At 42.5% G+C, this 22,575-nt stretch overlaps 2 protein-coding genes and 1 pseudogene across 2 annotated transcripts; all 3 read left to right on the forward strand.

The window, feature by feature from the left end:
• On the forward strand, nt 2,471-3,093 carry LOC102180220 (annotated as a pseudogene).
• LOC108636657 lies at nt 6,738-7,421 on the forward strand (the record flags this gene model as incomplete). The annotated part of the gene is made up of 1 exon (XM_018052847.1): nt 6,738-7,421. A coding segment is annotated over exon 1 (684 nt), but the record flags the coding sequence as incomplete, so codon positions are not given.
• LOC102181299 (interferon alpha-H-like) lies at nt 17,476-19,147 on the forward strand. The gene is made up of 2 exons (XM_018052760.1): nt 17,476-17,510; nt 18,682-19,147. The coding sequence occupies exons 1-2, from the start codon at nt 17,476-17,478 to the stop codon at nt 19,145-19,147; spliced, it is 501 nt and encodes a 166-aa protein (XP_017908249.1).

A 22,575-nucleotide genomic window follows, 5' to 3' on the forward strand; every position in this document is an offset into this window, starting at 1 on the left:
AAAGGAAAAAAGGGTATTTCTCCTGACCTACTAGCCTGGTCCTCACTGCCATGAATTCTCAGAGGAACAGAGATGCCCATGGAATTCAGCTGGCTTAAGCAACAGTTAGAACTGGACATGGAACAACAGACTGGTTCCAAATAGGAAAAGGGGTACGTCAAAGCTGTATATTGTCACTCTGCTTATTTAACTTATATACAGAGTACATAATGAGAAATGCTGGGAGGATGAAGCATAAGCTGGAATCAAGATTGCCGGGAGAAATATCAATAACCTCAGATATACAGGTGACACAATCCTTATGGCAGAAAGTGAAGAAGAACTAAAGAGCCTCTTGATGAAAGTGAAAGAGGACAGTGAAAAAGTTGGCTTAAAGCTCAACATTCAGAAAACGAAGATCATGGCATCTGGTCCCACCACTTCATGGCACATAGGTGGGGAAATAATGGAAACAGTGTCAGACTTTATTTTGGGGGGCTCACCGCAGGTGGTGAGTGCAGCCAAGAAATTAAAAGACACTTGCTCCTTGGAAGAAAAGTTAGGAACAATCTAGACAGCATATTAAAAAGCAGAGACATTACTTTATCAACAAAAGTCCATCTAGTCAAGCTATGGTTTTTCCAGTAGTCATGTATGGATGTGAGAGTTGGACTATAAAGAAAGTTGAGCACCAAAGAATTGATGCTTTTGAAATGTGATGTTGGAGAAGACTCTTGAGAGTCCCTTGGACTGCAAGGAGATCCAACCAGTCCATCCTTAAGGAAATCAGTTCTGAATATTCATTGGAAGGACTGATGCTGAAGCTGAAACTCCAATACTTTGGCCACCTGCTGTGAAGAACTGACTTATTGGAAAAGACCCTGATGCTGGGAAAGATTGAAGGTGGAAGGAGAGGGGGACGACAGAGGATGAGATGGTTGGATGGCATCACTGACTCAATGGACATGAGTTTGAGTAAGCTCCGGGAGCTGGTGATGGACAGGGAAGCCTGGCGTGCTGCAGTCCATGGGGTTGCAAAGAGTCAGACACAACTGAGCGACTGAACTGAACTGAACTGAATGAACAAATGAAGCTCAACCCTTGGCTCTGTGAAATAGCTTCTAATCAAAAACAACATCATCATTGAATCTCCTACCTCAAGCTCAGAAAATTTCAGTAGAACAAGTGCTCACCAGTAAAAGGGTTGAATAATTAAATCTATACTCGGTCAAATAAAAATTATTTGTCTGCTAAGGCTAGGGCTTCCCTGGGAGCTCAGATGGCCAAGACTTGTTCTGTGATGCAGGACACCTGGGTTCAATACCTGGGTCCTTTTTATTTTTATTAAGGTTAAGGGAGTGCAGTTGGATTAGTTCCTCCACTTACTTGCACAAATACACATTTGCTCTTAGTGTCTGAGGGCTGCTGACACTATGGACACCTGAGGACACAGATCAGGAGAAGAGGAAGTCACCTCAGAGTAACAGGGTCCTTCACACAAACACTACAGGGGAGAGGAAAGGGATTCTGGGCAATGAATTTTTTCTCAACAAGTAAACAGGCCCTCCATAGAAAGGAGATTTTCAAGTCCTCAGGATTCTGAAGATTGAGCCTGCTCTCAGGGAGGGTATACATCAGGTTTGGAAGCAGACCCTATCACTCTAGAGGACAGGGTGAGTCTCCATGTCATCTTTCCCTTACGAGGTGCTGCTGGGAAAATACCATTGTCCTACATTTAGAGTCTCCTCATCCATGTTCCCTGAGAAGAACCAGGATTCTGGTGGAATTATTGGCTCAGTCTGTGGAGGAAAACAGGTCTCCAGTAAGAAAATGGTGGAAAGAAAGGGTGATGTCTGTAACAGTCCTGACCTCAAGGAAAAAGGGACTGTCTGTAACAGTCCCTGACCACAACCACAGGGACCTGCAGGAAATTGTTCTAGAAAGAACGGATACATGGAAGAAGATCTTGGACTCATAATAATCAGCCTCTTCTATAAATCAAACACTGAAGAAAACCCATCATTTGTTTTAAAGAGCTTAATTGCCAGAGTGATCTGGTAAATTCCTAATAAATATGGAAACCACAGAGCTGAGACAGACTAGATTCCCATGTAAAGTATAAGGGGAAAATGGAGCCAAAGGTCAGGGCTACAAATGTGTTCCTGGATAAGAGGAGAGCAACATTTATGCATGAGAGACAGTGAGCAATAATGTGTGTAATTACAAAAGTACATCTGACTTAAGACAAAGACTTTTCTCAATTCATTGAAAAATTTCCATTTGGCTGGGAACATTTGAAGTTATTGGGAAATAGATAATAGTTTAGATTGTTTTCCTTGATCATACTGTGAATACATAAATGAAAATCAAAAAAAGGAAGTAAAAGTGTAGAGAAATGACTAGAAAATGAAAACTACCATGTTCCCTATTTAATGGCCTTGCTTAGAAAGCCTGGCATCAGAGAACCTACCTTAAGTTTTCACCAGACGCCGTCTCAGCCAGCCCAGCAGCAGCCGCATCTTCCCCATGGCCTTCGTGCTCTCTCTACTCATGGCCCTGGTGCTGGTCAGCTATGGCCCAGGAGGATCCCTGGGCTGTGACCTGTCTCAGAACCACGTGCTGGTTGGCAGGAAGAACCTCAGGCTCCTGGAGCAAATGACGAGACTCCGCCCTCGCTTCTGTGTGCAGGACAGAAAAGACTTCACTTTACCCTAGGAAATGGTGGAGGGCAGCCAGCTCCAGGAGGCCTAGGCCATCTCTGTGCTCCATGAGATGCTCCAGCAGAGCTTCAGCCTCTTCCACACAGAGCGCGCCTCTGCTGCCTGGGACACCACCCTCCTGGAGCAGCTCCGCACTGGACTCCATCAGCAGCTGGACCACCTGGACGCCTGCCTGGGGCAGGTGATGGGAGAGGAAGACTCTGGCCTGGGAAGGACGGGCCCCACCCTGACCGTGAAGAGGTACTTCCAGGGCATCCATGTCTACCTGAAAGAGAAGGGATACAGCGACTGCGCCTGGGAAATTGTCAGAGTGGAAATCATGAGATCCTTCTCTTCATTAATCAGCTTGCAAGAAAGGTTAAGAATGATGGATGGAGACCCAAGCTCACCTTGAGATGACTCTCACTGACTAAGATGCCACATCATCCTTGTATACTCACCTGGGGTCATTTCAGAAGACTCTGAATTCTGCTTTAGCCACCAAATTTATTGAATTAACTCAGCCAATACATGTCAGTAGTAATAAGCAAGTAGATACAAAAGTAATCAAGTATGGGGATATTAATCCATAAATGATGACTGCCCTGATGTTATTTATTTATTCTTTATTTAGTTAATGTAATATTTTATCTCATATTTATATTTTCATATAAAAGATGTGTATGTTTACACTGTATCAAAATTTAGAAACTATATTTCCCTATTTCATTAAAATTGTTATTTATTAAATAGTTATCAAGATAAATTTCTTGGGTTTTTATTTTGAAAACCTAAATCCTATTCTGTCTACATATACCTATCATAAAATAGTATTTGTTCACTTTATACTGTGAAACATTTCTATAATTTTCTAGGAAATGTTTGTCAAAAGGTGGAATTTTGAGAATCTTCTGTGGGTGCAGTTGTTAGGACTCTGAGTTTTTCCTCCAGGGAGCCTCGGTTGAGGAACTAACATCCTATAAGCTGTGGAGGGTGTCAAAAAAAAAAAAAAGTTAGAAAGGAGATTATGAAATTGTAGAAAATGGTTAGTCTTGATGTCACAGGTGTAACTAATTTGTACCCACTCATTAAAGAATGGTTGATGCACATATCTGAGGGAAGCAGTCACCTCCTGCTAGGAAGCTGATGCTATATGGTGCTGACTGGCTGCTCCTGACTCCTATTACTCGGCCTCCCACCTTCTCCTCAGTACTGCCTGCCTTGCTGAGCAATTCACTCCCTTCCACAGTAACTTCACTGCCTCCACACACGAGCTCTGTTCTGTGCTGGTTTCTAGCTGCATGGTGTAGTCAGAGTGGAAGCCACAGGAAGAGAGCCCAAGTGAGAGGAGAGTTCTTGCCTGGAGAATCCCAGGGATGGGGGAGCCTGGTGGGCTGCTGTCTATGGGGTCACACAGTCAGACATGACTGAAGCGACTTAGCAGCAGCAGCAGAAATTCCAAAACCTCTGAATCCCAGCTCTGCTATTTACCAACAATGTGACTCTGAAAAATCTCACAAACACAACCCGTCAGTTTCCTCATCTTTAATATGGGGACAATAAGAGTAGTTTTCACAGGATTACTGTTTGGATTCAGTGAGTCCATATCACACAAGAGGCATCACACGCTCCTGGCAGAAATCATTAGGACCGTGAGAATCACGGAGTGGCTGCCCTCAGGGAGGAAACAGGACAGCTGCTCTAAGACAGCGACTGGAGGGCAGCATGGAAAGGTGCTGGCCCCTGACAAAGGTATTTTCTTTTCACCTTGGGTGCTAGTTTCATAGTGTTTTCAGTGTGAGAACTTTCCTTTGCTGTATGTTGAAGAGCATTCCAATTTCTGGGTTTCATATCTCTAAAAGCACTCCTATGAGTTCATAAAGAGCTCTTTGAGAAAGATGAATTAGTAGAAAATGCTTAGAGATATCATAACAATCCAGAAAATCAAACACATGCAGAGGCAGGAAGGAAAGAGCAGGCAGTCTGAAATGTATTTCTGCCCTCCAGTCCTACGCTGTAAAGGTTGGATCCTAGTTTTCTTTTCAATAAAGTCCCTTGTCCATACTTGCTGGCAATGTCACCTCTTGGAGCCTCTGCATTGCTGCTGCTGCTGCTAAGTCACTTCAGTCATGTTCGATTCTGTGCGAACCCATAGATGGCAGTCCATTAGGCTCCTCTGCCCCTGGGATTCTCCAGGCAAGAACACTGGAGTGGGTTGTCATTTTCTTCTCCAATGCATGAAAGTAAAAAGTGAAAGTGAAGTCACTCGGTTGTGCCTGACTCTTAGCAACCCCATGGACTGAGGCCTACCAGGCTCCTCCGTCCATGGGATTTTCCAGGCAAGAATACTAGAGTGGGGTGCCACTGCCCTCTCTGCATTGCTACTGAAAGGCAAAACCCAACAAAGAGTTCAGAAACCAATTGTTACCCTTCTCATACTAAAGATGTGAGAAACATTATTAATGAATGAAGTGTGATTTTCTGAAACCCCCAGGGGACTCACACCGAGGGGCGCCTTCCAGGATTGCTGCTGCTAGTGCCCTTGTCCCCACGGCAAGCCCCTGCTGACCCACCTCCACAGGAGACTCCACCTTTAGCAGGCAGGTCTGCTTCAGTCTCCTGTGGGGTCACTGCTGCTCAGTTCCCCTGCATCTTGGTGCTCGCAAGATTTTGTTTGTCCCCTTTGAGAATGGAGTCTCTCTTCCACTCAGTATTGTGGAAAACTTGTAATCAAATATCGCTGGCCTTTAGAGTCAGATTTCCTGGGGATTCCCAGGCCCTTTGCTGGATTTGCAGACCTGGAAGCCTGACCTGAGTCTTAGATCCTTCACAACAGTGAGAGAACTTTTTTGGTTGTATTGTTTTCCAGTTTGTTGGTTTCCCAACGGGCAGGTATGGGATTTATTTTTATTGTGCTTGAGCACCTCCTACCATCTCATTATAATTTCTTTTTTGTCTTTGGACATGGGGCACCTCCTACCATCTCATAATTTCTTGTCTTTGGACATGGGGTACCTTTTTTGGGTGGGCTCCAGAGTCCTCCTGTGGATGGTTTTTAACAGCTCCTTGAGAATTCAGTGCTCTTGCAGGAGATGTGCCCCCAGCCACAGAGGCATGGGGAAGGCAGTCTTGTGCTCCTTGTAGAGCTGTAGTCCTGGGACTCAGTTTCACTGAAGCGCTGAGTTTGGCGATTCCTGGTCTTTAGGAGGATGGCAATGGTGATGATCACCATTCTCCAGGGCTGGAGAACATCACCCTCTGTGTCATCAGGGAAGGGGTTGGCATCTGGTGGGCTTGGCGATGCTGCAGGTGTTGGGCTGTGCCAGCCTTTATCCAGCTGTTCCCAACACCTGCCTGCAAATAAGATCTTTAAATAGGGCAGAATTGTCATTTTCTGCACTTTTGTCAATATTATTTTCATGGAGAAACTTTTCCCTTGTATTCTGGGCATCAGAGAATGTCACAGCTTCGATGATCTTTTGTGTTATTACACTGGAAATGAAATATACTCATGGAAACATCTCAATCAAAAAGGAGATATTCATCTATATGAGTCAACTCAGCTTGAAATAAAAACCCGAGGCTCAATCTAACTCTCTTTTTAGTCTAAAGGAAAACTCAGAGGTGTGACTACATAGTCTATTTTGATAGTTTAAATTGCACAAAATAAATTTAGGCACAACTTTCTGCATTTCCTTTTTAAGGTCTAATACATAAGGTTTGAATTCTTCCACAGTGATTTACAGGACCATAGTCCTCATTTTCTGATGGTCCACAGATAACAGTCTGATAGATAGAGTGCCTGATGAACTATGGAATGAGGTTTGTGACATTGTACAGGAGACAGGGATCAAGGCCATCCCCATGGGAAAGAAATGAAAAAAAGCAAAATGGCTGTCTGAGGAGGCCTTACAAATAGCTGTGAAAAGAAGAGAAGCAAAAAACAAAGGAGAAAAGGAAAGATATAAGCATCTGAATGCAGAGTTCCAAAGAATAGCAAGAAGAGATAAGAAAGCCTTCTTCAGTGATCAATGCAAAGAAATAGAGGAAAAGAACAGAATGAGAAAGACTAGAGATCTCTTCAAGAAAATTAGAGATACCAAGGGAACATTTCGTGCAAAGATGGGCTCGATAAAGGACAGAAATGGTATGGACCTAACAGAAGCAGAAGATATTAAGAAGAGGTGGCAAGAATACACAGAAGAACTGTACAAAAAAGATCTTCATGACCCGGATAATCACAATGGTGTGATCACTCATCTAGAGCCAGACATCCTGGAATGTGAAGTCAAGTGGGCCTTAGAAATCATCACTACGAACAAAGCTAGTGGAGGTGATGGAATTCCAGTTGAGCTCTTTCAAATCCTGAAAGATGATGCTGTCAAAGTGCTGCACTCAATATGCCAACAAATTTGGAAAACTCAGCAGTGGCCACAGGACTGGAAAAGGTCAGTTTTCATTCCAATCCCAAAGAAAGGCAATGCCAAAGAATGCTCAAACTACTGCACAATTGCACTCATCTCACATGCTAGTCAAGTAATGGTCAAAATTCTTCAAGCCAGGCTACAGCAATACGTGAACTGTGAACTTCCTAATGTTGAAGCTGGTTTTAGAAAAGGCAGAGGAACCAGAGATCAAATTGCCAACATCCGCTGGATCATGGAAAAAGCAAGAGAGTTCCAGAAAAACATCTATTTCTGCTTTATTGACTATGTCAAAGCCTTTGACTGTGTGGATCACAATAAACTGTGGAAAATTCTGAGAGAGATGGGAATACCAGACCACCTGACCTGCCTCTTGAGAAATCTGTATGCAGGTCAGGAAGCAACAGTTAGAACTGGACATGGAACAACAGACTGGTTCCAAATAGGAAAAGGAGTACATCAAGGCTGTATATTGTCACCCTGCTTATTTAACTTCTATGCAGAGTACATCATGATTGCCGGGAGAAATATCAATAACCTCAGATATGCAGATGACACCACCGTTATGGCAGAAAGTGAAGAGGAACTAAAAAGCCTCTTGATGAAAGTGAAAGAGGAGAGTGAAAAAGTTGGCTTAAAGCTCAACATTCAGAAAATGAAGATCATGGCATCCGGTCCCACCACATCATGGGAAATAGATGGGGAAACAGTGTCAGACTTTATTTTTTGGGGCTTCAGAATCACTGCAGATGGTGATTGCAGCCATGAAATTAAAAGACGCTTACTCCTTGGAAGAAAAGTTATGACCAACCTAGATAGCATATTCAAAAACAGACACATTACTTTGCCGACTAAAGTCCGTCTAGTCAAGGCTATGGTTTTTCCAGTAGTCATGTATGGGTGTGAGAGTTGGACTGTGAAGAAGGCTGAGCGCCAAAGAATGGATGCTTTTGAACTGTGGTGTTGGAGAAGACTCTTGAGAGTCCCTTGGACTGCAAGGAGATCCAACCAGTCCATTCTGAACGAGATCAGCCCTGGGATTTCTTTGGAAGGAATGATGCTAAAGCTGAAACTCCAGTATTTTGGCCACCTCATGCGAAAAGTTGACTCATTGGAAAAGACTATGATGCTGGGAGGGATTGGGGGCAGGAGGAGAAGGGGACAACAGAGGATGAGATGGCTGGATGGCATCACTGACTCGATGGACGTGAGTCTGAGTGAACTCCGGGAGTTGATGATGGACAGGGAGGCCTGGCGTGCTGCAATTCATGGGGTCACAAAGAGTCAGACACAACTGAGTGACTGAACTGAACTGAACTGAACTGAATACTGAACATGGGTTAATTCACAGTTTCTTTATTCTGTCACCAAAGTGTGCTGATCGCACACACATGTGACAATGTGCTTGATGATGTGCATTCCAGAACAGTCAGGCACGAATGGTGACTGCCCTCCTGGGAGCAGGGAAGAGGACATCAAGGCAGGATGAAGAGGAAGGAGGCAGCACATGCTCAGAGCAGCTGAGGGCCAGTACTCAGAGCTGATGAAGAAGAGGGAGGGAGCAGCAGGAAGTTCTATTCTCACACAACCTGGGGCTCCTGAGTGTAGCCGTTCCAGACTTTCACTTCCTCTTCTAAAAGATGATGACAACTTTAGTAGCAGCCACAGAGGACATTCATTACTTCAAATAATACAGTTTGCAAATTAGGCTGAGAATATGAAACTTAGTGAATGATAACAGTCTTTCATACCAATATAACCAATTCAGTTCAGTTCAGTTCAGTTCAGTCACTCAGTCATGTTTGACTCTTTGTGACCCCATGAGCCCCAGCATGCCAGGCCACCCTGTCCATCACCAACTCCCAGAGTCCACCCAAACCCATGTCCATTGTGTCGGTGATGCCATCCAGCCATCTCATCCTCTGTCGTCCCTTTCTCCTCCTGCCCTCAATCTTTCCCAGCATCAGAGTCTTTTCAAATGAGTCAGCTCTCTCCATATCAGGTGGCAAAGTATTGGAGTTTCAGCTTCAACATCAGTCCCTCCAATGAACACCCAGGACTGATCTCCTTTAGGATGGACTGGCTGGATCTGTCTCTCTCCTTTTCATTTCCCTCTTTTATCCTCCTGGCCACCTCTGTCTACTTCCTCCCTCTCCAAGGGACTCTCGAGAGACTTCTACAACACCACAGTTCAAAAGCATCAATTCTTCTGTACTCAGCTTTCTTTATAGTCCAACTCTCACATCCATACATGACCACTGGAGAAACCATAGCTGTGCAAGGAGACCCAACCAGTCCCTTCTAAAGGAGATCAGTCCTGGGTGTTCTTTGGAAGGAATGATGCTAAAGCTGAAACTCCAGTACTTTGGCCACCTCATGTGAAGAGTTGACTCATTGGAAAAGTCTCTGATGCTGGGAGGGATTGAGGGCAGGAGGAGACGACAGAGGATGAGATGGATGGATGGCATTACCAACTCGTTGGATGTGAGTTTGAGTGAACTCTGGGAGTTGGTGATGGACAGGGAGGCTGTCTTTTAATTTCACGGCTGCAGTCACCATCTGCAGTGATTTTGGAGCCCAGGAAAATAAAGTCAGCCACTCTTTCCACTGTTTCCCCACCTATTTGCCATGAAGTGATGGGACCAGATGCCACGATATTAGTTTTCTGAATGTTGAGCTTTAAGCCAACTTTTTCACTTTCCTCTTTCACTTTCATCAAGAGGCTCTTTAGTTCTTCTTCACTTTTTGCCATAAGGGTGGTGTCATCTGCATATCTGAAGTTATTGATATTTCTACCCGCAATCTTGATTTCAGCTTGTGCTTGCTCCAGCCCATTGTTTCTCATGATGCATTTAACTAATAGTAACCTCTTTACTCCACTCTCAGTCCAACCAAGAGAAGTTTTGCCCGCAAGTCTCTTAACACTGCCAAGGGTCTGCATGTTGAGGCTCAAGTATTAATTCTAGGAGAGGGACTGCCTGCATGGCTCTGAAGGAACCCAGGAGCCCACGTTTCCTCCCTTTTGATCAGTGCCTGGTACATTATGGAGGGAAATACCACAGTACTTTAAGTTCTTTGCAGAGAAACCAATTCTAGGAAAGTTGTCTAATAAAACACAATTGCTCTGCTAATAAATGAGATAATAAGCAGTCCCTTTCCTCAGTCTCAGTATGTTTTAGACCACTTCTGATGCGACTTTTTAAGCTACAGATTATGTTATACTTCAAAATCATACTGAGAGAAAAAGAAATCAGATTTGTCATTAGGAAATTTTTCGTAAAGAAATTTTTTTTTTTAGAAGAAAAAAAATGGGGGGGGGCGGTCCTAAGATGGTGGAGGAATAGGACGGGGAGACCACTTTCTCCCTCACAAATTCATCAAAAGAACATTTCAATGCTGAGTAAATTCCACAAAACAACTTCTAAATGCTGGCAGAGGACATCAGGCACCCAGAAAAGCAGATCATTGTTTTCAAAAACAGGTAGGAAAAAATATAAAAGACAAAAAAGGAGACAAAGGAGGTAGGGAGGGAGCTGCATCCCAGGAAGGGAAACTTAAGAAGAGAGGTTTCCAAACACCAGGAAACACTCTCCCTGCCGAGTCTGTGGTGACCCTTGGAAGCACAGAGGCCAACATAACAGGAAGGAAAAATAAATAAATAATTAAAACCAACAGATTACAAGCCCAACAGTAACTCCCCCGCAGAGAAGCAGTGCAGACGCCTGCATCCACCACTAGCAAGTGGGGGCTGTGCAGGGAGGCGCAGGAGGCGCAGGCTGCAGTGCTTTGTAAGATACGGGCTGGAACGCCCTGCGGGTAACCAGAGCGAACTAACTTGGGCTAGCAAACCAGACTGTGGGATAGCTACCACGCAAAAAGCTCGAACATAGGACACCACCAGGACCGCGCACAGAACAAAGGATGGAACAGAAATAGCCGGCTGCAGACCATCCCCCTCTGGTGACAGGCAGCCAGAGCCTGGAAGGGGGCAATCGCAGCCCAAGAGAGACATTACCTACCAAAATGCAAGCAGGCTTCTTTGCTAACTAAGACTTATGGGGGTTCTGGACAGTCATCATCTGCCTAAGAAGGGACACCAGCAATAAACCCAGAAAACTGAGCAGCAGAGACGGGAAAGGCGATAAGTCACAGCAACTGCACTCGCCAAACACCTGAGCTACTTGGACCTGGGAAGGGCACAAAACGCAGGCCCAACTGAATCTGTACCTCTGAGGGCTACCTGAGCGCCAAGCCTGAGTGGCTTAGACCGAGGAGGTGCATGCAGCCTAGGGCCAGCCTCAGACGGTTCCTGGAGGAACGACGTAGAGCCTGAGTGGTGTGTGTCGCGAGCAGGGGGAGGCCCAGCGGAGCTGAGACACTGCGAGCACACGCCAGTGTTATTTGTTTGCAGCATCCCTCCCTCCCCACAGCACGACTGAACAAGTGAGCCTAAAAAAAAAAATAATAAGTGTCCACCACTGCTCCCCCCCGCCCCCCCATTCCACCATGTCAGGGCGGAAATCAGACACTGAAGAGACCAGCAAACAGAAGTTAAACAGAGGGAACCGCCTTGGAAGTGACCCCACACTGCCCACAACATCAGTGAAAGGCCCAGATATATCTTTACTATTTTTACGATCACTCTTTTTGTTGTTGTTGATGATATTGTTGTGTGATTGTTTTTCCTTCTTTTTCTTCTTTTTTTTTAAATTTTTTAAATTTTAAGTCCTCTATTTCTCCTTTAATTTATGTTTTTATAACCTACTATTACTTTTCCAAAAAAAAAAAAAGACCCTATTTTTAAAGCAAACACTGTATATAGTCTTTTTGTGGTTGTTGCTGTTTTTAAAAAATTCTTGTGTCTTTTTTTTTCTTCTCCTTCTTCTTTTCTTTAATATTGTATTTTTGAAAATTCAATCTCTACTCTAGATTTTTAATCTTTGCTTTTTGGTATTTGTTGTCAATTTTGTACATTTAAAAACCCAAACTTCACGACTCAATTTTACCTGAGAGCTAGATTACTGGCTTGACCACTCTCTCCTCCTTTGGACTCTCCTTTTTCTCCACCAGGTTGTCTCTGTCTCCTCCCTCTCCCTTCTCTTTTCTGCCCAACTCTCTGAATCTCTGTGTGTTCCAGATGGTGGAGAACACTTAGGGAACTGGTTACTAGCTGGATCTGTCTCTCTCCTTTTCATTTCCCTCTTTTATCCTCCTGGCCACCTCTGTCTACTTCCTCCCTCTCCTCTTCCCTGTATAACTCTGTGAACACCTCTGAGTGGTCCAGACTGTTGAGTGGACATAAGGAAGTGATTACTGGCTAGCTTGCTCTCTCCTCTTTTGATCCCACCTCATCTCATTCCAGTCACTTCTAACTATCCCCTCCCTCTTCTCTTCTCCATGTAACTCAGTGAACCTCTCTGGGTGTCCCTCAATGTGGAGAAACCTTTCATCTTTAACCTAGATGTTTTATCATTGGTGCTGTATAGATGGAGACGTCTTGAGGCTACTGTAAAAACAAAACTGAAAACCAGAAGCAGGAGGCTCAAGTCCAAATCCTGAGAACATCAGAGAACTCCTAAATCCAGGGAACATTAATCGATAGGAGCTCATCAAACATCTCCATACCTACACTGAAACCAAGCACCATCCAAGGGCCAACAAGTTTCAGAGCAAGACATACCACGCAAATTCTCCAGCAACACAGGAACACACCCCTGAGCTTCAATATACAAGCAGCTCAAAGTTACTCCAAAACCACTGATGTCTCATAACCCATTACTGGTCACTTCATTGCACTCCAGGGAGAAGAAATCCAGCTCCACCCACCGGAACTCAAACACAAGCCTCCCTAACCAAGAAACCTTGACAAGCCACTGATACAACTCCACCCACAGTGAGGAAACTCCATAATAAACAGAACTCCACAAATTCCCAGAGTATACAAAGGCCACCCCAAACTCAGCAATATAACCAAGATGAAGAGACAGAGGAATACCCAGCAGCTAAAGGAACAGGAGAAATGCCCACCAAACCAAACAAAAGAGGAAGAGATAGGGAATCTACCTGAGAAAGAATTCCAAATATTGATAGTGAAAATGATCCAAAATCTTGAAATCAAAATGGAATCACAGATAAATAGCCTGGAGACAAGGATTGAGAAGATGCAAGAAAGGTTTAACAAGGATCTAGAAGAAATAAAAAAGAGTCAATATATAATGAATAATGCAATAAATGAGATCAGAAACACTATAGACGCAACAAATAGTAGAAAAACGGATGCAGAAGATAGGATTAGTGAAATAGAAGATAGAATGGTAGAAATAAATGAATCAGAGAGGAAACAAGAAAATGAATTAAAAGAAATGAAGACAATCTCAGAGACCTCCAGGACAATATGAAATGCTCCAACATTCGAATTATAGGAGTCCCAGAAGAAGAAGACAAAAAGAAAGACCATGAGAAAATACTTGAGGAGATAATAGTTGAAAACTTCCCTAAAATGGGGAAGGAAATAATCACCCAAGTCCAAGAAACCCAGAGAGTCCCAAACAGGATAAACCCAAGGTGAAACACCCCAAGACACATATTAATCAAATTAACAAAGATCAAACACAAAGAACAAATATTAAAAGCAGCAAGGGAAAAATAACAAATAACACACAAGGGGATTCCCATAAGGATAACTTCAGATCTTTCAATAGAAATGCTTCAGGCCAGGAGGGAATGGCAATACATACTTAAAATGATAAAAGAAAATAACCTACAGCCCAGATTACTGTACCCAGCAAAGATCTCATTCAAATATGAAGGAGAAATCAAAAGCTTTACAGACAAGCAAAAGCTGAGAGAATTCAGCACCACCAAACCAGCTCTCCAACAAATGCTAAAGGATATTCTCTAGACAGGAAACGCGAAAAGGGTGTATAAACCCGAACCCAAAACAATAAAGTAAATGGCAATGGGATCATACTTATCAATAATTACCTTAAACGTAAATGGGTTGAATGCCCCAACCAAAAGGCAAAGACTGGCTGAATGGATACAAAAACAAGATCCCTACAATAAATGAATATAGTAAAGTTGCAGGATATAAAATCAAGACACAGAAATCCAAATCCCTTGCATTCCGGTACACTAATAATGAGAAAGTAGAAAAAGAAATTAAGGAAACAATTCCATTCACCATTGCAACGAAAAGAATAAAATACTTAGGAATATATCTACCTAAAGAAACTAAAGAACTAGATATAGAAAATTATAAAACACTGATGAAAGAAATCAAAGAGGACACTAATAGATGGAGAAATATACCATGTTCCTGGATCGGAAGAATCAATATAGTGAAAATGAGTATACTACCCAAAGCAATCTATAGATTCAATGCAATACCTATCAAGCTACCAGCAGTATTTTTCACATAGCTAGAGCAAATAATTTCACAATTTGTATGGAAATACAAAAAACCTCGAATAGCCAAAGCAATCTTGAGAAAGAAGATTGAAACTGGAGGAATCAACTTGCCTGACTTCAGGCTGTATTACAAAGCCACAGTCATCAAGACAGTATGGTACTGGCACAAAGACAGAAACATAGATCAATGGAACAAAATAGAAAGCCCAGAGATAAATCCACACACCGATGGACACCTTATCTTCGACAAAGGAGGCAAGAATATACAATGGAGTAAAGACAATCTCCTTAACAAGTGGTGCTGGGAATACTGGTCAACCACTTGTAAAAGAATGAAACTAGATCATTTTCTAACACCACACACAAAAATAAACTCAAATGGATTAAAGATCTAAACGTAAGACCAGAAACTATAAAACTCCTAGAGGAGAACTTAGGCAAAACACTCTCTGACATAAATCACAGCAGGATCCTCTATGATCCACCTCCCAGAATACTGGAAATAAAAGCAAAAATAAACAAATGGGATCTAATTAAAATTAAAAGCTTCTGCACAACAAAGGAAACTATAAGCAAGGTGAAAAGGCAGCCTTCGGAATGGGAGAAAATAATAGCAAATGAAGCAACTGACAAACAACTAATCTCAAAAATATACAAGCAACTTATGCAGCTCAATTCCAGAAAAATAAATGACCCTATCAAAAAATGGGCCAAAGAACTAAATAGACATTTCTCCAAAGAAGACATATGGAGGGCTAACAAACAATGAAAAGATGCTCAACATCACTCATTATCAGAGAAATGTAAATCAAGACCACAATGAGGTACCATTTCACACCAGTCAGAATGGCTGTGATCCAAAAGTCTGCAAGCAATAAATGCTGGAGAGGGTGTGGAGGAAAGGGAACCCTCTTACACTGTTGGTGGGAATGCAAACTAGTACAGCCACTATGGAGAACAGTCTGGAGATTCCTTAAAAAACTGCAAATAGAACTGCCTTATGACCCAGCAATCCCACTGCTGGGCGTACACACCGAGGAAACCAGAATTGAAAGAGACACGTGTACCCCAATGTTCATCGCAGCACTGTTTATAATAGCCAGGACATGGAAACAACCTAGATGTCCATCAGCAGATGAATGGATAAGAAAGCTGTGCTACATATACACAATGGAGTATTACTCAGCCATTAAAGAGAATACATTTGAATCAGTTCTAATGAGGTGGATGAAACTGGAGCCGGTTATACAGAGTGAGTAAGCCAGAACGAAAAACACCAATACAGTATACTAACACATATATATGGAATTTAGAAAGATGGTAATGATAACCCTGTATGTGAGACAGCAAAAGAGGCACTGATGTATAGAACAGACTTTTGGACTCTGAGGGAGAGGGAGAGGGTGGGATGATTTGGGAGAATGGCATTTAAACATGTATACTATCATGTAAGAAATGAATTGCCAGTCTATGTTTGATACAGGATACAGGATGCTTGGGGCTGGTGCACGGGGATGATCCAGAGAGATGTTATGGGGTTGGAGGTGGGAGGGGGGTTCAGGATTGGGAACTCATGTATACCCATGGCAGATTCATGTCAATGTATGGCAAAACCAACACAGTATTGTAAAGTAAATTAAAGTAAAAAAAATAAAAAGAAGAATGTAATCAATCTGATTTCGCTATTGACCATTTGGTGATATCCATGTGTAGAGTCTTCTGTGTTTTTGGAAGAGTGTTTTTGCTATGAGCAGTGAGTTCTCTTGGCAAAACTCTATTAGCCTTTGTCCTGCTTCCTTCTGAACTCCAAGGCCAAATTCGCCTATTATTCCAGGTATTTTTTTACTTCCTACTTTTGCATTCCAGTGCCGTATAATGAAAAGGACATCTTTTGGGGGTGTTAGTTCTAGAAAGTTTTGTAGGTCTTCATAGAACTGTCCAACTTCAGCTTGTTCAGCATTACTGGTTGAGGTATAGACTTGAATTACTGTGATATTGAATGGTTGGAAATGAACAGAGGTCATTCTGTCATTTTGGGGATTGCATCCAAGTACTACATCTCAGACTCTTTTGCTGACTATGATGGCTATTCCATTTCTTCTAAGGGATTCTTGCTCAGAATAGTAGATATAATGGTCATCTGAGTCAAATTCACCCATTCCAGTCATTTTTAGTTCACTGAATCCTAAAATGTCGATCTTCCCTCTTGCCATCTCATTTGACCACTTCTAATTTGCTCATCCACTTCCAATAGATGAGGTTATGAGGAGGGATTCCTTAAGCATGGGATTATTGTCTTTATGAGACTCACAAGACACTTTGCTTCCTCTTTCCTCTCCACCATGGAAGGACAGAGAGAAGCTGGCAGTTTGCAACCCAAAAGAGGTTTCTCACCAGAACTCAACCCTGCTGGTACACTGATCTCACACTTCAGCCCCCACCATTCTGACAAACTTCTATCACTGATGAGCCACCCTGTCTTTGGGATCTTGTTAGAGCAGCCTGAATTAAGACACAGGTCATGGCACATTTAGCTCCTGCAATACACTAGTTGAAGCTGTACGTAAATATTTCATGTTCAAAGCACCCATGACAGAGAAGAAATTGTCATGTGTGATTATTCTCAGTCACCTTCTTAATAAAAGGAACTGATAATCTGTGCTCATAAATAAAGACCATAGAGTCTGGATCAAACAGAGAGGAATGATGGCCCATCTTAAGGACATTAAAAGTATTTTGAGAGGAAAAAAAACAATCAAGAAATATGAAGCAACAGGAAAGAATGCTCTGCCTTCAGGTTCTTCCTAGGGGATAATGGGAAAATATAATCAAAATAATTTTTAATTTTTTTAATTGTATTTTTTAAGGCATTTAATCTTTTAGCCAATTGTTCCCTATCCAATGCTTGGTCCAGATATTTGCATCAGCCAATCTTTTAATCAGTAACAAGTCAGAGAGGGGGAATGACATTAACCAACTTGCTTAACTTCACGTATCAGTAAGAGTCAGTAAATTTCAGCATCTTGACAATTAAAATATTTTCCCTTAATTCCTGAGTTTTCCTGCATCTTTTGGTTCCATGTTCTAAATTACTTTTTTTTTCTTTTCTTATTATCTGTGATAGGCCAAGAAGATTTTTTTAAATTTAGTCTGCGCAGGGATAAATATCCTTAAAACAGGAAATCACAGCTCCCCAGTCCTTGGCCCTGGTGCTGGCCACCCTCTGACTCAGCCCCAGGACATCCCGGACACCTTCCAGAGGTCCCATTACCACTGCCAGATTCCCGTCTCTGAGCTGTCACTGGATCACACCAGAAGGGATACGAATCTGTAAAATAGACTCCAACTTGCTGACTCCCCATCTGAAACCCCTCAATAAGTGGAATTCCTCCTGGAAAATAAAGCACAAAACTCTAGGGGTGGCTCGGAAAATGCAAGGTTCCATGCTTCCAACCAGAGAACACTGTTGCTGGCACACCTATGACAAGGTTCCCTGTAAAAAAGAAAGGTTTTTCCCTTGACAGTAAGTCAGCACAAGAGGCTCACTGAGGATGCTATGCCCTGGTTGTCTGCAGAGCCCAGAACTGTAAACTCTCCCAAGTGGGTATTTCCCAAAGGAACCCAAGAAAAAGACCTTCTCCCTTCTGCAGCTGCCTGGAGAAGCTTACCATTCAGGGTTCAATGGAAGGAAATCTTACTGTTATTTTTAAGCCACTAAATCCTGTTTGACTCTTTGCGACCCCATGGACTGCAGCACACCAGGATTCCCTGTCCTTCACTATCTCCTGGAGTTTGCTCAAATTCATAACCACTGAGTTGGTGATGCCATCCAACTGTCTCATCCTCTCTCGCCCCCTTCTCCTCCTGCCCTCAATCTTCCACAGCATCAGGGTGTTTTCCAGTGAGTTGGCTCTGTACATCAGATGGCCAAAATATAAGGCTTCCCTGATAGCTCAGATGGTAAAGAATGTACCTGCAATGCGGGAGACCCGAGTTTGATCTCTGGGTCGGGAAGACCCCTGGAGAAGGGAATGGCAACCTACTCCAGTATTCTTGCCTGGAGAATTCTATGGACAGAAGAGCAACTGGCTGGCTAGAGTCCATGTGGTTGCAAAGATCAGACATGACTGAGCAATTAACACTTATTTATTGGAGTTTCTGGTCAACAGGAGGGTCCTGATGCTCCTGCGACAACTGAAGAGGGTCTCCCCTTCCTCCTGCCTGCAGGACAGAAAAGACTTCACATTCCCCCAGGAGGCACTGGGTGGCAGCCAGTTGCAGAAGGCTCAAGCCATCTCTGTGCTCCACGAGGTGACCCAGCACACCTTCCAGCTCTTCAGCACAGAGGGCTCGGCCGCCGCGCGGGACCAGAGCCTCCTGGACAAGCTCCGCACTGCTCTGGAAAAGCAGCTCAATGACCTGCAAGCATGTCTCAGGCAGGAGGAGGGGCTGCGAGGGGCTCCCCTGCTCAAGGAGGACTCCAGCCTGGCTGTGAGGAAATACTTTCACAGAGTCACTCTCTATCTGCAAGAGAAGGGACACAGTCCTTGTGACTGGGAGGTTGTCAGAGCAGAAGTCATGAGAGCCTTCTCTTCCTCAACAAACTTGCAGGAGAGATTCAGGAGCAAGGACTGACACACACCTGGTTCAACACGGAAATGATTCTCATGGACCAACAGACCACCCTTACTCCAGTGGTGCCATGTCAAGGACTCTAATTTCTGCTGTCATCATGGCCTGAATTGATTCAGTTTGTCAAAGGTTTACAAGAATATTAAAGGATAACATGCTCTACTCTACAGGAACTACTCCCTCACAGATACTCAAGCTGATCTATCTGCTTATTTATCTACATGGACATTTATCTACTTAATATTTATTTATCTATTTATATTTACTTAAATTATTTTGTTCATATAATATTATGTATGTATACTTAAGGGAAAATACATATTTTATATTTAGTCAGCTTATAATTTTTCTTATCATTAAATTTTTACTATTAAAAAACATCCTTTGCTTTTTTCTTTAAAAAAGAAACACCAAGCGGAATTGTACAACTTGATTAAAGAATTTATTTTACAAGTCCTTGACCCATTTTTTTTATATGCAGATTAGAATGAAAAATACACTTCCTTTAGCCAGGTTGCGTGTTGCCCTCAAGACCTAGATACAAACGTAACTAATTCAATCATTTTTGTAACTTTGATTTTTTAAAGGAAATTATATCAAATCAATAATCAGTTAATGCATATTAAAATGTTAACTATTTTAAAAATAGTACTAATTAGTAGCAGAAATGAATATCAGTTAGGTTGAGTTCTACAATAAAAGGGAAAAATTGGAATACTGCCAGTAGAATATGGACCAAGCTGTGAGAGGATATAAAAAGTTAACTACTATAGGTAATTAGTAAACATATCACTGCAAATGCCCATTGGATATTGGAGATGACAATTTACAAGCAATTCCATTAAATAGAAAGCATGGAACAGAAAAACTGATCAAATGGGAAAAGAGTATAAAATGAGAAAAGGACTTAAAATTGAGTCTTATGACCTCAACCTTAAAAGGGAGGGAACACCACAAAGGATTCTTGTCAACTGAAAGAATACTGGCAACATGACTGCCGGGAGTTCAATTTTTTGAGTGGACTTACTGAGGATTCTAGCCAAGAGGAGAGAGTCTATGCAGCTCTGAGGAACTGCTTCAAAGTTTTAGAGGGGTCAGTATATAAATGTGATTGTGGTAAAGGGGTTACACGCCATCACTTGGTAGAAGGTGGCTGAGAGTCAGTAGGAACAGGTATCTCCATGAATGACTGTAGTGCTCTTCTACCTATGAGAAGATGCAAAAACGGTTCATAACTTTTTCTCAGGAAAATTATCTAACTCTCTGCTGGTCTGTTGTGTTAGTTTCCCAGAGCACAGAGTGCCTCTTTCCTGATCTTCACCCTGAACTTCTATCAGAGCCTGCTGGAGGCCAGGGAACACAATGGGTAATGACTTCATTCCTGTAGAACAAGATGCCAAGTGACGTTTTAGCTGTCATCTTAAAGGAGAAAAGTCAGAGTTCATGTGGCTAGAAATTGATGCTCTTCCTTTGTTCTTAAACTCACAAGAAAAGTCAAGAATTTCAAATACAAAGATCCCAGGGGTCAGCTCTTATAGGGTTAATAAAGTGATTTTACTATATCTCATTGAAGAAATCACTCATAAAATCTTAGATTTACCACCTCATGGCTTGTGGGACATCATTTTTCATACCAGGGACTGAATCCAGGTCACAGTGTGAAAGGGCCAGATCCTCACCTGTAGGAAAGCCCCTCATTTATTTTTTTTTTCAATTAGCAGAAAAATCTATTCCCCTCTAACTACCCAATAGCAATTTTGTCTGTTCTGATTAGATCTTAAAGAGATTTCTCTAGACTTAAGACCACCTCCCTTACTGCCCCACAAAGCCATTTAGCATTTGCAGGGGCTTAAGGACTTTTGTCATCTCATTTTCCTCCTTCAACTTATTTTGTTGGTTTCCCATTATCATGTTCATGTGAACCCTTCACTCTTTTTAATGGGCTTGTTCAGAAATATCATTGTAAAGCTCCTTAGGTGTACCTTTGTATTTGGTACATTGGGAATAGTTCAGTGCTCCAGATTGATATTTCTCTCCAGTTGTATAAATGGTGTGATCCAAATAGGGTTAATGAGAGAACTGAGTTAATACATTAAAGAGCTTAAAATGGCAAGTCCATTAGTAGCAAACAAAATTCAGTTATTACTTGTTAATATTATGATTACTATTACCCAAATTAACACAAGGATCCTTGGAATTACCTGATTCCATTTTATTTAATTCTAGCTTTCACAAAGCATCTCCTCATTGTTGAGCGGATCTATCACCAGGACAGATGCTCAGCAAGGCTGGTCCCCACGATTCTGCCAGAGAGGGTTAGCGTTCACCAGCTGAGGCTCTGCTTATCAGTTCCTTGTGAGCTGATGGCTGTGACTTCTTCTTTCTCTCCTGAAACTGATCTTACATGGATTAAATGAAAGAAAAATGAGGCCACTGATCTTGCAAAGCAAAGGGCAGTCAATGGACCCAGAACTTTTCCTTCATTGAGTTTCTGGCAGACGCAGCTCTGTCCCAGCCTTTCTGTTGTTCATACTGGCCTCATCCTTCCCCTCTGCCTCAGCATGTCCCCGGCTGTGGTGCACTGAAGTTTGCTAACTCAGAATATGTCATTGTGTCAGGGGAAAGCCATTTCCCTTTTTTCATATTCATGACATTTAGATTGACATTTGGTTTTTTTTTGGTCTACATTTGTTTTCTCATCTCGAATTTTACTTTCTAGGAAAGGTGCAAAGAAAAACAAAAAAATCTAAAGTCTTGAAAATGATAGAGTACAGCCCCTCTGGCTTTCTTTACTTCCTTTTATTGTTCTCACCTCATCATGAATTAGGACTAGAGCAGGAGCAGTGAGACTAGTCTTGCCTAGTGTGTCAATATAAATTAAAATCACTTCAACTGCAGAATCACCCACAAGCAAAGAACGAAGGCTATTTCCCTCGACTGAGTAGCGTGAGTCTCACTGCCCTGCATTCTCAGAGGAAGACAGAGACAGAGGAACAAAGAAGCCCAGTGGAATCAACTGACTGAAGGAGCAGCTGAAGCTCACTGGGTTCTGTGACATAAACTTCTGATGAGAGACAGCAACACCACTGAATCTCATTCCTCCAACTCAGAAACTCTGAACATCACACGTGTTCAAAAAATTAAGAGAGTAGAATGATAAAAACTACACTTGGTAAAATGAAAATTATCTCTCTACTAAACGTAACATAATGGCAGTTGGATAATTCCTCTGTCTTCTTGCACAAACGCAGCTTACTCTCAGCATGTGGGCAATACTGACACTTAGGACACTTGGGGATATGGGCCAGGAGAAGAGGGGTCACCACTGGGAACGCGGGTCCTTCACACAAACATTCCAGAGGAGAAGGTGGGGGTTTAGGAAGACCATCTATTTTCCCAACAAGTAAACAAGTCCTCCACAGAAAGGAGAT

The sequence above is a fragment of the Capra hircus genome, chromosome 8 (assembly GCF_001704415.2).
Source record: "Capra hircus breed San Clemente chromosome 8, ASM170441v1, whole genome shotgun sequence".
NCBI classification, from domain to species: domain Eukaryota; kingdom Metazoa; phylum Chordata; class Mammalia; order Artiodactyla; family Bovidae; genus Capra; species Capra hircus.